Source organism: Pomacea canaliculata, linkage group LG4 (assembly GCF_003073045.1).
Source record: "Pomacea canaliculata isolate SZHN2017 linkage group LG4, ASM307304v1, whole genome shotgun sequence".
NCBI lineage: Eukaryota > Metazoa > Mollusca > Gastropoda > Architaenioglossa > Ampullariidae > Pomacea > Pomacea canaliculata.
Window position 1 is genome coordinate 18,123,912 of NC_037593.1, and position 15,569 is coordinate 18,139,480.

Here is a 15,569-nt window from a genome sequence, read left to right on the forward strand (position 1 = left end):
AGACAAATAGGAACTATTAGATTACTAACACCCACCCCCACCCCCCGCTCTTCCAACAAAAACAAAAACCCTCACATATAATTGCAACAAATTATAAGTGTTTCAACGCTGGCATTACGACAGTGTTACATTTTTCAATAGTCTGGTATGTAGGTTTCATGTTACGACTGTGTGAAGAAAATTCACGCACGCACGCACAAATACACTGATATAAGTACGCACGCAGTCATATAGGAAAGAATGAGAGGAAAGAAAATTGAGAGATACCGAAGTTTTATCAACGGCGGAGGAATGAACAGAGATGAAGGCGGCTGTTCTCAGTGCCGTCGTGTAGTTGCTTAGCGTAACTCGACCGGAACAGCAGTTTGCACACAGCAGACCCTTGATTCAAATGTCAGAGCAGGTCTTTCCTGTGTGCAGTGAACAGTCCGAAGTACACCGAAACGACGTAAGTAGCTTATCGTTTGCTCTCTGAACATTCAATAGGATTCGCTTCCGAATACACAGCAACCATCGCTTCTTCTCTAGTCATTGTCTATCACTTTGTCTATACAGTAATTTACTCCTTTAGGTGTTTCACCTGCTCATTTTATCGTGTTATTTCGATGAAAGTTTTTTTTTGTTTTGTCAGAACGTTTGTTTCTCCTCATTGAGTCTGTGCGTCTAGTACATTTCAGGTAAAATGATTTCAAACGTATCTCCGAGCAAACGAGGAAGAAGTCTTCGGCGATTGTTCTGTCAGCTCGACTGACATGGTGTCAGATTTGTAGAGAAATATAAACAGGTCAACCGTGAGTGCGTTAAGTATATTCGCTGACTTGACAGTGATACTCAACCCTGCCCTATTTAGCTTAAAGGAGGATAATAATAATAATAATAAAGTGTATTTCAGTAACCGTGTGAATAAAATGGAAGACGTTGTAGGGTGTACATCCGGGGTATTGGGGCCCTAACAGTTCAGATTACATTTTTGCAACTCTCTAGCTAGGTTGTAAAATTAAAAAAAAAAAAATGTTATTGTGTTTGCTCGCTGAGAGTTGTCAGCTCACCTGGTCTAGTAAGACTCCACCTTACATTTCGACATAATTTGTGTACTCAATTCATGCCGTAAACTTATCTCCCCTCGCTCAATATCAGTGACATGGCGTTGTGGCTGTCATTTCAGCATGTTGAGCACACTCAAGGACCAGCTGCGATAAAACTGTTACTCGGAACTAAACTATACGCAAAGAGGAGGAGGATATTCTGTTTATGCCGCTTTTCAAACTCACGAGGTGTGCTCCTCGCAAACCCGGCAATATGTGGAATGCTAAGCCCTCGTGACGTCACTGTTCATAGACACAAAGAGCGCTCTCTCTCTACCTATATACACAGGGTGTCCCCCCCAGAAAATGTACTCACATTTTAAATGACAATAAATGCAGTGCTTATCGACTTATAAACAAGATTAATGGTAAAAATGTACAAATGCATGGAAAAAAAATGCACTCACTCTCTTAATGACAATAAAGACGTTGTTTATTAACAAGAATAATATTTAAATGCGAAATGGATAAATAGTGGTGGATCTTTATGAAAATGTCCTTCATACTGTCTTTACACTCCAGTGATATTATCGGTTTTCAATAGCATTTTATGAGGTCAATTTTCTCTTTTCAAAACTTAGTTGCACTTCTGCCATTTTCAGTATCCAGTATACTCCTTATACATGGTATAGGACATAATAAAAAATCAGCTTAAAGGGTATGTATCGTCAATGTATCGTCAATGCCGTTGATGACGAATATAATGGTTTACAATTATATTATGAAATGTTGTGAGAAATAAGCAATAAAAATGGAAATTGGTAAGAAATGTGCATAGCACCCACTGATCTCAGAATCACTGAATGCAGTTAAGATAGGTTTAACACTAAGGTTATACGTTTTGAGGAGAGTAAGGATGACTTTCGTACTGGTGTCGATTCTAAGACAGTCAGGGTCTCAAACTTGTGTTATGATATGTTCTAGCTTGCTTTAGATAACTATTTAATGTAATAATGTTGAGGTTTGCCATCGTTGTTTTCATGCGAATATTTTATCACAGCTCATATACAGGTTGCTAAACTCGTTTATGCCAAATTTTATTCTCTATCAAGAAACTTCTCTTTTGTTAGCAGTATGGCCAGTAGTCAGCAGGAGGAACCGTCCCGCGCCGTGCACGTGCCGTCCTGTTTGCGGACGGAGTGCAAGGACCACATGGACCACCTCATCAGTCGCCTCACGGAGCGAGGGGTGAGCAGTGTGTACCAGGCCAGAGGAGACTACAAACCTGGCGGCAAGTACGCCGATCGCTTCAAGCAGCACTTCACTGAGTGCAGAATGACCATCATCCATATTTGTACCCAGCTCCTCCGAAAGGTATGTCCTTGTCTCTAAATGTTCTAAAAAGTTCTGATTGGAAGATATGCCTTATAGGCTTAGGAGAATTTGGGGGTTGCTGGTGTGTGTGTTTGTATGTGCGTCACTGTATCAAATGTTGTAGAAGATTTAACGGAAGATGTAAAGAAATGAAAGTTGAAATATATATGCTGAAGCCTGTCACGGATCAGTTCGTGCCTTCGCTGCTTGTAAATTACAATGGTAAATAGCATGCCATGCATTGATGAGTGTCAGCGAGGAAAGGGAGATCACTCTAGCGAAAAATATAGAGGAGCAGACGGCACTGGCGGACATGAGAGAGGACGTTGTGTGTGTTTTAAGATAGAAAGGTAGATGCCAGTAATAGTACCTTGCCTAGCCAAAGTTTATTGTTCTGTGTGTAACGGCAATTGTGTTAGAGCCCTGCTGATCGAGGATTAGATCTAGATAAATCTTCGATCGCCTTCGGTAAATCACCCAGGTGTGTGTGGGCGGGTGTACCGTTGACTTCGTGCCGCCAAGAAACTGTAAGTGAAGAACTCAACGTCTGCTGGTACGATTATAATTGAGATAATACATTGTATAATGGGAACTTTGTGTTGACGAACAGAACTGTGAGAGCTGTTTGTTTCCCATACATAGATGACGAGAGCTGAGATTAAGATTAAGAGCTAAGTGTGATTGATCGGAGAAGTGCCCCAAAGATAAACATTGTATGTATCATTAGCTGTGTGTCGCCAATAGAGTATTTTGAAGAGGCGAGCTATTATTTATGCATATGTGTTTTGGAATCTGTAAGTCCTGAGCCATTCGAAAAACTTAATTACATTACGTGGACAGCCGCAGGCAATCGTTGTTTTTGTGTATTGAAAGAGCACGTACGGACGTCGTGTGTGTGTGTTGCTTGTGAGAGCACCGGCGTCCGTGACAAAGCCTACATTTTATTTCCAATTAACTGGGCAAAGAGCATCTGTGGAGCTGCCTAGAGGCAGAATATCTTTTTCTATTTCTTGCATCATTTAAAAATAAAAAAACTAAATTAAAATATCGAATGGTGGAAGGGACTGAATAATTCATTATCTTTCTATTGTTTCACTGTTTGTTATTTCTAGATTTTGCAAGTCAAAGAAGTCATTCTAACTTGTTTTAAAGTAACTTATAACCTGAAGCTTTTCTATAGTTGAGCATGCATTCGAGGCAGTTTTTCTCACAGGAGCTTGAAAGCATTAAATAATGATTTCAAAGTAAGAATCAAATTTATTTTGGTAAATACCAAATGAAAGAGCATGCGACAGGTATAGCATGCCTTTTGATAGTTACTTTGATTTCCTGTCATAAAAAGAATATGTTGTCGATTTTATTCCAAGCTGCACAAAAGCTGCGATTTGGCTTCGTTCAAGCGTCACTGGTCGTGCATCGAATTAAAGTCAAAATCAAAGGAGACTTCCAAAACCTCAATGATGAATACAGTTATAGCCAGTGTCAACATCAGCGTACTGACAGCCTTCCTAGAGTTCAAAGCAGGTATAGAACTTGGCAGGCAGACAGACAAGACAAGACCAGACCAGACCAGACCAGACCAGGACAGGACAGGACAGGACAGGACAGGACAGGACAGGACAGGACAGACCAGGACAGGACAGGACAGGACAGACCAGAACAGACCAGGACAAGACCAGGACAAGACCAGGACCAGACCAGGACCAGACCAGACCAGGACCAGACCAGGACCAGACCAGGACCAGACCAGGACCAGACCAGGACCAGACCAGACCAGACCAGACCAGACAGACAAGACAAGACAAGACAAGACAAGACAAGACAAGACAGACTATGCTTTGGATACTTGATTGATTTAGTTTTAGTCCTTAAATATGTGGTTTGATAAAATACAATTGAGCAGCTAAATTTATAATGTCTTTATTCACCAAAAAAACAGAATAGCTGTTTAAATTTTCTTTTTTGAAACCACCTGAAAAAATAACACAACACGAAAATATTATGACTGGCTCAATCTCACAGGTTTACTGACATCCAGTTCAAACTTTCCCAAAGTTTGCAAGAAAGTTGGAGATTTGCTCAGACAATCTTTTAAGATGCTTGGAGAACGAGAAAGACTTCAGCATGCTGGTCAGCTGACGACACTTGTATTTCACAACAATAAGAGCATTCGCATCGAGTTCTTTGGCCTGTATTATCATCTAAGGTAGTCACGAACATAATTAACCATAGAATGTATTATAATCTCAGTTTCTTGTGCACGTTATCAAAATGTTAGGCAATTATGAACAGAGTGTCTATCCTAATCTGTTACTCCTGAACTGTATAATAATTTTGGGTAATCATAAAATGAGCACTTATTCACTAAAAATGAAAAAGACTTTGCTGGTTAAAATCAAGATTAACAATATGAAAGATTTATTTTGTTTTGTTTCAGTGCTAACCCAAACCTGTCCATCAACTTCGATGAAACTGTGTGGCCTCGTCTGCTGTCGGTCACTCAAGATCTTCTTTTCCCTTTGGTGACTAATGCAGCGAGTACAAACCATTCAGACCAAGACAAGGAGAAGCCCCACTGTGGATGGACAGTCGCAAAGTACTGCTCCTTCAGCGAAGACAAACAAGTTCTCATCCATCTGATCCGTCCCACATTCACGGAGTACATCGAGAAATGTCGCTGCAGTCTGCGGGACGAGAGGTTCAATGAACTTCATCTCCTCAAGATGCTGCAGCACGCTCACGTCGTACAGCTGCAAGCCTTCAGCGAGACTTGCTGGCCGCAGTTCTACGTCACCGAGGACTACAGCACCAACTCTCTCCAGACCCTCCTTGCCAACAAAAGCCGGCACAACGATCATTTTACCGTGAAAGAGTATGTTATCTGATTTAGGCTGTAAAATCTACATTATAATTATATAATATGCATACATTGTTGAATAAGTTCCTTCACTGATCTCTCTAACGAGCATGGATAAAACCGAATGAAGAACTTGGAGAATATATTAGTAATTAAGTCATTAAAATATGGCTACCGGATTTGAACCAGACTTGAGTTACTGAGCGGTTCTTTATACTTGCTTCCCACACCAGTGAGGAGGTTAAAAAGCATCGCGCTCTGCTGCAGGTTGTTGATGTTTTTGATCGACGCTTTGGAAGGGGTAAAGTACCTCCATGATAACAACATCGTGCACAGGAACCTGACGGCCGCAAATTTCTTCATCAGCATCGACAGAAAGGTCAAACTGAGTGGCCTGATGGATGCGCGAAAACTATCAGAGGAGACAATCAGAGGTAAGTTACTATAGTTTATCTAATGGTTGGAATTTGGCTGAACTGATGTAGATCTCTGATACTTTAATAGGAGGATAAAAGGTTCTTATTAGAGTACTTTTCTATGTGAAGAAAGCTTTTGCAGCAACTGCAACTGATAGTCATCACCTCCATTGCTTAAATAAATATAAACGACAGCCCAAGTAAATAACTGATGTTTGTTTTCTTGAATTTCATCTGTTGGATGGCCAGTTATTAATTGCAGAAGTTCGCAAAATAATTTTCTTCATTCTAAGCTGTTGAAATTCTAATCGATTATCAGCACATCAAGATCTTGAAAATGTTTGTGACTTCTTCCATTGCTTTGTTACAAACGCGTTTTAATAATTCCAAAGATTTTGACTGCTCATTCATACCCACGCGATGGACTGCCCCAGAGTCCCTGCAAAACTGTCAGTTCTCTAAAATGTCCGACATGTGGATGGTCGGCCATCTGATCTACGAGGTGCTGACACACGGCAGACTGCCCTATGCTGACGCGTCACTTGATGACATAGAGCTGATGCCAATGGTAAACAGTTTAAAAAAAGTTAACATCAAGTTTTGTTTAAAATATGCAGTTCATATGGATTTACTATAAAGTTATATGTGCTTAACATGATATGGATTTCTTTTAGTATTATTTACAATAAATCTTATCGTCTCAGGGCCATTAACTGTCAGAAAAACAAGTCTTATCGCAAAATAGTCCGCTATATGAAGCACGTCTTTTATACCCAAAATACTGGTGTTCCAGTTTCTCTGGAAAAGACTGACGAAAAAATAATTCAGCAATCAGGCTATACATGTACACGCATACCTGTACTCAGCAAACTATTATAAGTTGCTGTTTGTAACATGTGCACGAGTTTGATAAGTAAATTACTAAGTAAAATCATATTCTTGTAGACTTTAGATGAGTTCTTAATAACTAGCATGTATTTGTTATTTTATTTGTAAACATGCTAGGTGGTAGTTGGCAGGAGAACACTCTGTGAAGAGGCTTGCATTCCCGCTCCTGTTCACTCGGCCATCGTCCAGCTGACCAACATCCAGCCATCGACACGACCTCTAGATGTTAGGGCCATCAGTGAGCAGCTGCGCTTTTTTGCTGAAAGCATAACCGAAGGTTGTTATCTAATCAAAGATGTTCTGGTTACTGTTGAATTTTTTTTTATGTGATAGCAATGCTGCGACATACGACACATAATTCACCTGCATGTTGTATATATTGCAGACCCGATGGCTGTCACATTTCCAGACATACGCGAAAAAGGACAAGCGGCAGCAGAACATAGAAAGGTATCTATTCAGCTTTTTTGACAATTTAAGGAAAACTAAATTACCCGGTAATATGGACAAAATTTTTAAAATTAAAAAAAGCAATTCAAACAGTCTGTTGTGATCTTATCCATATTTTCTTGATTTGTAGTAAGATTTTGAATAAGTCGAGGAAACAAAAACCAACACTTTAAACATCGAAATCCCCAAATTCTGAAGTAAAAGCAAACCTATTTTTAAAAAAAGTAAAATTAAAGGAAAAACTTTTTTTTTTATCTTACAATGTCACAGGGCCCAGCTCAACACTTTCTTTGGAGAAGCCGGTAAGTGGTTTTGTTACGAATTCGCATCATTGTTGGATCAAATGCTCTTTACGCTGTGTTCTGTCTTGGTTACATGGGATCAAGGATATGCAGAAGCACGTGGCACACGTACATGCGGTCGCATTCTTGTGTACGTTTATGCATATTAATGGGCAGTGGGAGTATGTTTGGGAGGGAGGACAGAAAAAGAAAAAAGAGACAGACAAACAGATAGAAACAACAATGTATTAACTCATGGAAGAAGCTTGGTAAGAACATTTATTGTCACAGCTATACGTCATCGTAGAAGAAGGGTGGCTGGAACCGACCCATAAATATTGCTGCATAGTTTTGCATGTGTGTGACATCATAAACAACGAATACTAACCGACGCAAATGTAGGATGGGCGCAAAGAAGGGCAAACTCGCATCCCTGTTAATACCATAATAAAACATTTTTTCTGTTCACACGACAGCATTCTGCAGCATGATTGATGAGCCTGGCTATGCAAATGCTAGCCAGGGGATTGTTCACACAGCAGCATTCTGCAGCATGGTTGACGACACTGGCTACGAAAATGCGAGACAAGGGAGTTCTGACAATAAGGATGGTGTTCGGGTATGGCTTCCTCGTTTATTTATTTTGATAGTCAATAGTTACATGTCTTCTTAAAAGTTACATTGCGGGAGTTTTAATACTTTTTAAAATAAAAATACATGTCAACATTCATTTTGGAAAAAAACTGTGGATTGGAATCTCTGATAATGTCTCTCTCTGTGTAGAAGGGCCTGATACCATTCAAAGAACTGTGTCCAAAGGATTTCTCTTCTGATGTCTGGTCTCTCCTAACCGGAGGCCACTTGCCCGGAATCGCACCACTGATCAGCCAGCCCAAACCAAATTTAGAAGGAAAGCTTGAGATTGTGAGTTATTCCTATAATGCACCATTTGAAAAGGCCGATAAAAATTGCAAAAGAATAGTTTACAAATGACCTTATTATATAACAAACGACAAACATTTGTTACTAAAGGCCTTCGTTATCGGCAAAGGCCTGCTATCTGTTCTGTGAAGAAAAAACAACTGGCTTTGTTTATACTGCAAGAACGGCAAAAGCTACACAGTGCCATAGTCCAGAATACCATATGTGCTTAAATTGCTTTCACAGTAAACTTGGATCCAAAATTTTGCTTAAGTTAAGGTGAAGAAGCTCATTTAGATACTTTTCAAGGCCTTAATTTAATGAAAGTGGATAAAATGTCGTCCTCCTCGTTTAAAGTGATAAAGGCTTTCACAGAACGTACGGCTTTTTTTTAAGGGAATGTCAAAGATAACGCGTTCTTCAAGTGAATAATAATAATAATAATAATAATAATAATAATAATAATAATAATCATCATCATCATCATCATCATCACATTTCCCATGAAGAGGAGAGCCAAGTGCTTCCCGGGGGAGGAATTCCCCCCCCACTCCCCTTAATAGGGTCTGAGGAATTTCAGCCAATCAGAGTGCACGAAACATGCCCTAAAAGGTTAGGGCAGCTTACTGAATGCTCTGAAATCTGTAAGATTATTAAAATTGGATCAAACCTGCGGCGTTAGCTTTTTAGCTACGAGAAACTTTCAAGCATACTTTTTATGTATACGTGCGAGATTTATTCAACCTTTTCCGTTATACGGTTATTTTATGCTGTGTATCACGTGATATTCCTCCGTGTTGTTTGTTGTTTAGTGTTTGCAGAAGGGGTTCTGATCAGCTTGTTTTAATGATGAAGGTTAATTTTTTTGCGAGCACAATTTTATGTAAAATACTCTTCTGGTATCACTTTATCATAAAATAAACCACATTTGTTTTATGCTTATATATTTTTACATTTTAGCTATGTGTATATTTTAGTCACCGCAATCAACGGGTTATTTGACTTACAGATGTCATGATGCAACATTTTATTTTCTATACTACAAACGCGAGAATGATATAAAGTAGATTATCTGCTATAACAAACCTCATGACCCAAGTTTTGTTTAATTTCTTTCTCTCTACCGGGAGGGACGCTAAATGACACGCACTCTAAAACAATTCTCTAAACCCACCTCACGTGATCCCTGTTTGTCGCAGTCTCTTGCCATCCCTGCACAATATGGCCTGTGTTCCCTTAGAACTGTTGTGGACAGAAAGTGGTTGGGACCTGACATCAAAGACTACATCGAATGCCTGCAAAAGATCGCAAGAAACATCGCACAGCTCCACTCACACCGACTTCTTCTCTGCGATTTCGACGCTGATACCATCTACGTTGAAAATATTTCGAACACGTCTCTAGAGATAAGGGTATAAGCTATTTGACCGCATAATAATCAAAATACAAAACTTTTGATCGTTAGAAGCTTCTTTATGCATTTTGGTATTAAAAAAGTCTATGTGTAACGGTATGTGATTGACAGTATGCATAACGAGGGATATGTATCACGAGGGAGTAGACGAACGAGAGAAATGCTCGAGGTGTACGTGGGAAAAAGTTAGTTGAATATATATGATTTGAAAGTGAAAGTGTGGAAAATTCGTATGGTTTTATGAGTAAGGCTGTCGTTATGTAGACAGAAAGCATCTACATGTTGACGACAGAGAAGTCGATTTAAAACAAATAATGACGTCGTACTATAGTAGAAGAAGGCGCTGACCAGTTGATGTTCCTCACAGGTCTGGTTTACCTCCGTTGCAAACATGCGCAGACTGCCATGCGCACCAGAGAAGGGGACTATCGGCAATGAGCACATTCATCTCGTCCCCCCTACTCACAAAGTGACCCTTCACAGGTAAACATTTGCAGCTCTGTATTGCATGCCATTAGGTCTCCATCTTGCATAACCCTTTGTATTTAAAGTTTTTAAACTTTATCGACATATTAATTATCTATATACAGCCTGCACTATCGCATCGGTCTTAATTGGTCTCTGTTTCTATATACCATTGATTCTTTCATCCCAATAAAATAATCTAACGATTAAAAGACAAGTAAATAGTCACCGTCTCTTGAAACTGTTGTCAGAGCGGCGCCGGAAGTTGTAAATCAGGGACTGTACTCTCACGCCTCTGATGTCTTTTGCTTCGGCCGCTTGATGTGGTGGGTCTTCAACACCTTCTGTAAGGCTGGGGTTGATGGTCCTAGCAGCCACAGAGCATCGACGATTGAGCCACTGGCCAGTGTACCCGACACAGAAGTAAGAAATCGCCGTGCTAACACGCACTCACACTGACTGTAAAAGACTGTCAGGTCACTGACCTCGTAGGTGCGCTGTTAAAACAGTACTTCTGAACACACTAACCCATCTCTTAGAAGGTGCAGCAATTTGAGATTTTAAACTTGAACTATTTTGAACTTGAACTATGTGCAGGTTTTTAAACTGTGTGAATTTTTGAGTCTAACGACATTGTAATGTTAAGGGAGGCGAATATTCGCGCTGTCCAAGTCTGCGACATGTAGAAATTTTCATAGTAGATTTTTTTCCTACTTGGAGCTACTTATAGTAAGTTATAACGGGGAATGATTGAATATATCTTGAAAATTATTAGGTTACGTGATACATAACATGTACGGTGTGAGTATGAACTTTGTGTGGGGGTCTGTGCTCTACATTGTGATCTTGTCGCGTTACGCACACCTTTGTTAACTTGCTACCCTACCACCAACATTCATTAGAGAAATTTAATGTAGTAAATGAAAAACATTTGGATGGAGAATGTGCGTAAAGACCCCCATCAGAGATGCGGAGTGGAATGGGGGCAGAAAAAAAGAAGAAGAAAAGAAAGGAGTATTTTTTAATCTTTTAGACTCGCTTTATTCTTTTTATCGTGAATCTTGCAGATTTACTCGAAGATTTCTGATGTGACGGCTGTGCAGCGGCTGGAGAAACCCCCAGCTTGTCCCACTCACATCTACAAGAAGATAAAGAAGTGCTTTAGCCCCCATTGTTATAAACGGCCTACAATGGAGGTTTTGACGGAATGTCTTACTCTGTAAGTGGGGACGCTCAAGTACTTCCGGCTCTATCTTAAGCGGAATCTTATTCTATGGTCTCTACCTCCCGTTTCTTTCTTTCTTGTTTTGAGGCGAGCGCCTCTGTTAACATGTATGCATGCATATCCTCCTTCATTATGATGATGATAATAATGTGGGGAAGATGAACCCTTGTATGTCTCTTCACCTTAACTGGCTACGCGCTGTCGTATTTTGTGTTATCTGTTGTCGTCTTTGTGTTGAAGTTGTTGTTGGTATATTTTGACGTGCCTGCCGTCATGCGATTGGATTGTGGTGCCTCTTTGATCCGTGTCAATAACTTCGATTCCATGTCAACGTGGAGACTTCGCGATCGACACAGTTCTTTGACTATGTCTTCTCTTCCCTGGGACTTTGTTGCTCGGCGGACTTTTGCGTGTGCTGCGGCTCATTCGTCGTTCCAATGCGACTTGGGCCTTCTGTTGAATGTCGTGCTTGGAGCTATGTCTACTATACACTGTAGATGTGTTTTCATGTTTTTATTTGCTATGTGGACTGCGAAATGTGGTTTCGCTATGTACTATATCTACAATAGTACCATATACACCGTATGCACTGTACGCAATGTGTATAATATATACCGTACACACGGTGTGCACATACTATATATACATTGTGTAAATATGTACCGTGTATTATGTACTGTATACTATATGGTAGCTATATAAACTATATGAGACAACTTCTGGACAGGAACATTTGCAGCCTCGCTTACAATGTAACCCTCCAAGACGTAATGAGTCGTAAGTCGCGAATTTCAGATTTGCCAAATTTCATATTTTTAAAAAGTAGAGGTTCTGACATTTCTTTTGATACAAAAGTTGTTCTTCTAGCCTTAAAATTGAGTGAATTATAAACGTTTGAAGTGTGGCAGCCATTTTGAGAAAAGCGGGTTCAAAGATTAGCCTCAAGATGGCCGACCGGGTCTGTTTACTCCTAAACTGTTGCAGACAAATCTTTTGATCGGTTAATTTTTGAATCGTTCTTTGAAAAAGTTGAACATACTGACTCCTCGCTTTCTGTCAAGGTATAACACAATGGGGTTATAACAGGGAATGAGTATCGAAACAGCGTTTGAATTTCGACAGAAAGCAGTAAGGATCGAAGTAGGGTACCGCGATAAACGTATTTAAAATCAATTTCTAACTTTTATTTTAACACAGTAGTCTATTTTTCTATCACCTTTCGGGGCCTCTAGCTCAAAACTGTTCCGCGCGACTTAAGTCTCACTTCGTCGTGGAGGGTCACAAATACGGACAACATATCCATATGACATTCTTCTTATTATTCTGTGTGTTTATAGTTTGTTTGTTTGTTTGTTTTGTTTTTTTTTGTCAAGCGCTCTGAGCTAACCTTTGATGGTGGTATAAAGCGCTCTTATTATTTACTTTATTATTATTATTGCTCTTGGTGTTATAGGTTCGAAAGTCCGTTTGGGACTACAGTGACGGAATTCCTGTCCGTCATCAATCATTCGAGGAGAGGATCTCTGTCAAACGACGATGACACGTCCATCACGGATGACGACTACTACATGCATTATGCGTCAGATAATTTGTACGATGACATCGGGCCTGACTACAGCAAAGGGGCGCGCAGCCCTCTGACACGGAACGCTTCCTCCACCAATCCAGCACCAGCATCAGCAGCAGTGGCTCGGCAGGACAGCGAGATCTACAGGGAGCCGGAAGTGACGTACGCTGCCTGCTCGCCGCAGGACAGCATTCGTGCCGCTTCTTCGCCGCGTCGACTGCCGCCTGCGATTAGCGCTTCAGAGGCTCCCCCTCCTCCGCTTCCCCCACGTCCAGCCCATCTCCGTCGACCTACAGAGCTGAGCCTTCCACCTCCTCCACTGCCACCGTCATACGCCCCTCCACCACTCCCTCCTCGCCCGCTTCGATGACAGACTGCATCTTGTCAAGCTCCATCTGGTCTGATCTTCGTGTCCTGACTAATACCTCATTACCCTGTTCTGCTGCTACCAGTATGGCTCGCTCGTTCTGCTCTCTAGCACTATGACCATTCTTTTCATGAAAATGCTTGTGAAAATGAGTCACCTGTGTGACTGATACCCTTTCACAGAGAGACGGTCCGGTGGCACTACTCTAGCGCCTGTCGCCAATACAATGAGGAATAGCTTTGACGAGTTCAGATCTCGTCACTGGCACTCTTTTCTCTCTCTCTCTATGTTTACAGGGTCGGCTGCTTTGCCGTGATATAGCCGGACGGTCTGGTAGCGTAACTGTTAGCGCTTGTCATCAATACGGTGAGAATTAGGTGTACAGGGTTCACATCTTGTCCCGGTATTGCTGTTCTTTCTATGCAGGTGGCCTCTGTTTACAGAGCTGGCTGCTTTACCGTGATATAGGCGTAGTTGCTTTTGTTTCAATACTTCAATACTACTAATAATTAAGAGATATGATTATTAGTGTTGTTTTTAGTGGGTCTGATGATGTCAGATAAACTTTTACCCTACGATCTCTTGACTTTTCGTTTTGTGAATGAAGCTTTTAGTTTGGCACTGGCTCCCACTGATGAATCCAAGATTATTTACAAACTGTGCTAAATATCAGATTTTTTGTTTCCAAGTATAGATCGCAGTAGTTGCACATCAGTATGCATACGTTTTCATTATTAAACCTGCACAGAAGCAATTAAACAAAAACTAATATATTTTGCCACTAACGTCAAAGAAATTTGAAATTAACTGGATAGTTGTGAATAGAAATGTAAATAAAAATGCATGACTTTGATTCATAAAGTGAAAGTAATGAAAAGAAGAACTTAACAAAAGTATTGGTGAGTGTCTGTGGATCTTCAAAAATTCCTAGACACACGTGACACAGAAGGTAACAAGCATAATTAAACAGTTAAAGTTGATTTCATGCAATAAGTGCTCAATGGGGCCGTTCATGATAGAAAGTGACGATTAAAATAAATAAAAATAAGGAAGGTTCCTAATATCATGAAACCACGAACTAAAATTCCTAGACTGCTGGCAGACGAATTTTTTTCCAGTAAATTGAGGAATTAGACGACATAGTTTCCGGTTTATTCACATTTCAGATTAACTACAAAACGAGGCATTAGACCACAAAGCTTCCGGTTTAGTCATATTCTTTGTTACGGCTCGCCGAGACTCACAGCGAAGAACTTCGCACGAGGCTAAGCGTTGGTCTTGGCACCTATACAAGTCCTTGATGAAACTAAACGATTAGGATATCTTTTATTCAGCAATGCATGATCACAAGTATGTGAGAAAAGGACAAAGAGTCATATATACAACAACAACAACAAAATAAAAACCCCGTATGACAGCGGTTCTCAACCTTTTACTTGTGACGCCCCCCCCCCCCCCGACGAACACCGGTACGTCCGCGAACCTGGGTGCGATGTTCGTACCCACTGCTATTCTCAGCTCGGCCTCTGCGTCCACACGATTTCTGTATTTCGACTTCAGTGCTGCCAATGCTGAAAATCCTTGCTCACACATATACGAAGTTGAAAATGGCAGAAGAACTTTCATTGCTTTCTCAGAAAGCACCGTTGACGCTAATCCAGAATGTTGGCACTGGTGTTGTGTGGAAGACCATTTTCAGGGATTGGTCACTCGAAAGGTCGATGGGCTGCTCTTCTTCTTGCGTGGACAACCCGCTTGTGCTAGGATCAGCCAGAAATGGATTACGAATCCAATCGTATTTAGTCACATCAATTTCAGCGAAGTAATGCTGAAACCTTTCTTGCAGTCCGTTTAGATTAGTATTCACAACGTTCAGCTTCTCAAATATGTCCGATAAATATGCCATTAGCAGCAGTCATCGGTCGTTCTGAAGCCCCCACCCCGCACTGTCTGGTCATGGCCTTCTGTCAGGGACCTATAGAGTACTAGGACTGACCACGTGCGAGGGCGAAAGGGTGTGAATGATGGACGTTTCCTGAATGCGTGCCTTTTAGATGTTTTTTTTTTAAAAGAGAGAGGTGTGACTGGAGAGGGAGAGGGGAGTCAGCGATGAGAGACTGGGAGAGAGAGAGCGCAAAAGGCGAGAGGAGGGAGATTGGAGGCTTAATTGTTGAGAGGGGGATTGTGTTTTGAGTTTTGGAACTGAGAAGTCACTGCATGCCGAGACAGTGTACTTGAATAGGGAGAAGAGATTTGGAGTTTGATCGCCCTCACCACTCGGTTACACAATGTAAGCTAATTTCACTAATACCGGTATAA

At 40.8% G+C, this 15,569-nt stretch overlaps 1 protein-coding gene across 3 annotated transcripts; it reads left to right on the top strand.

Annotated features, from left to right (window-relative positions):
• The first annotated feature begins 233 nt into the window (after positions 1–233).
• On the top strand, positions 234–7,904 carry LOC112563065 (megakaryocyte-associated tyrosine-protein kinase-like). Of its 3 annotated transcripts, none has more exons than XM_025236778.1 (11): positions 234–448; positions 2,156–2,399; positions 3,767–3,923; positions 4,422–4,605; positions 4,837–5,271; positions 5,524–5,690; positions 6,065–6,240; positions 6,678–6,837; positions 6,946–7,010; positions 7,281–7,312; positions 7,768–7,904. In XM_025236778.1, exons 2-11 carry the CDS (start codon positions 2,160–2,162, stop codon positions 7,784–7,786), a joined length of 1,635 nt encoding a protein of 544 aa, XP_025092563.1. In that variant the 5' UTR covers positions 234–448; positions 2,156–2,159; the 3' UTR covers positions 7,787–7,904. The 3 variants fall into 3 exon arrangements, with proteins under 3 accessions (XP_025092563.1, XP_025092564.1, XP_025092565.1); XM_025236779.1 differs by having other exon boundaries at positions 2,159–2,399; XM_025236780.1 differs by lacking the exons at positions 234–448; positions 2,156–2,399 and adding an exon at positions 2,614–2,926.
• Positions 7,905–15,569: the final 7,665 nt, after the last annotated feature.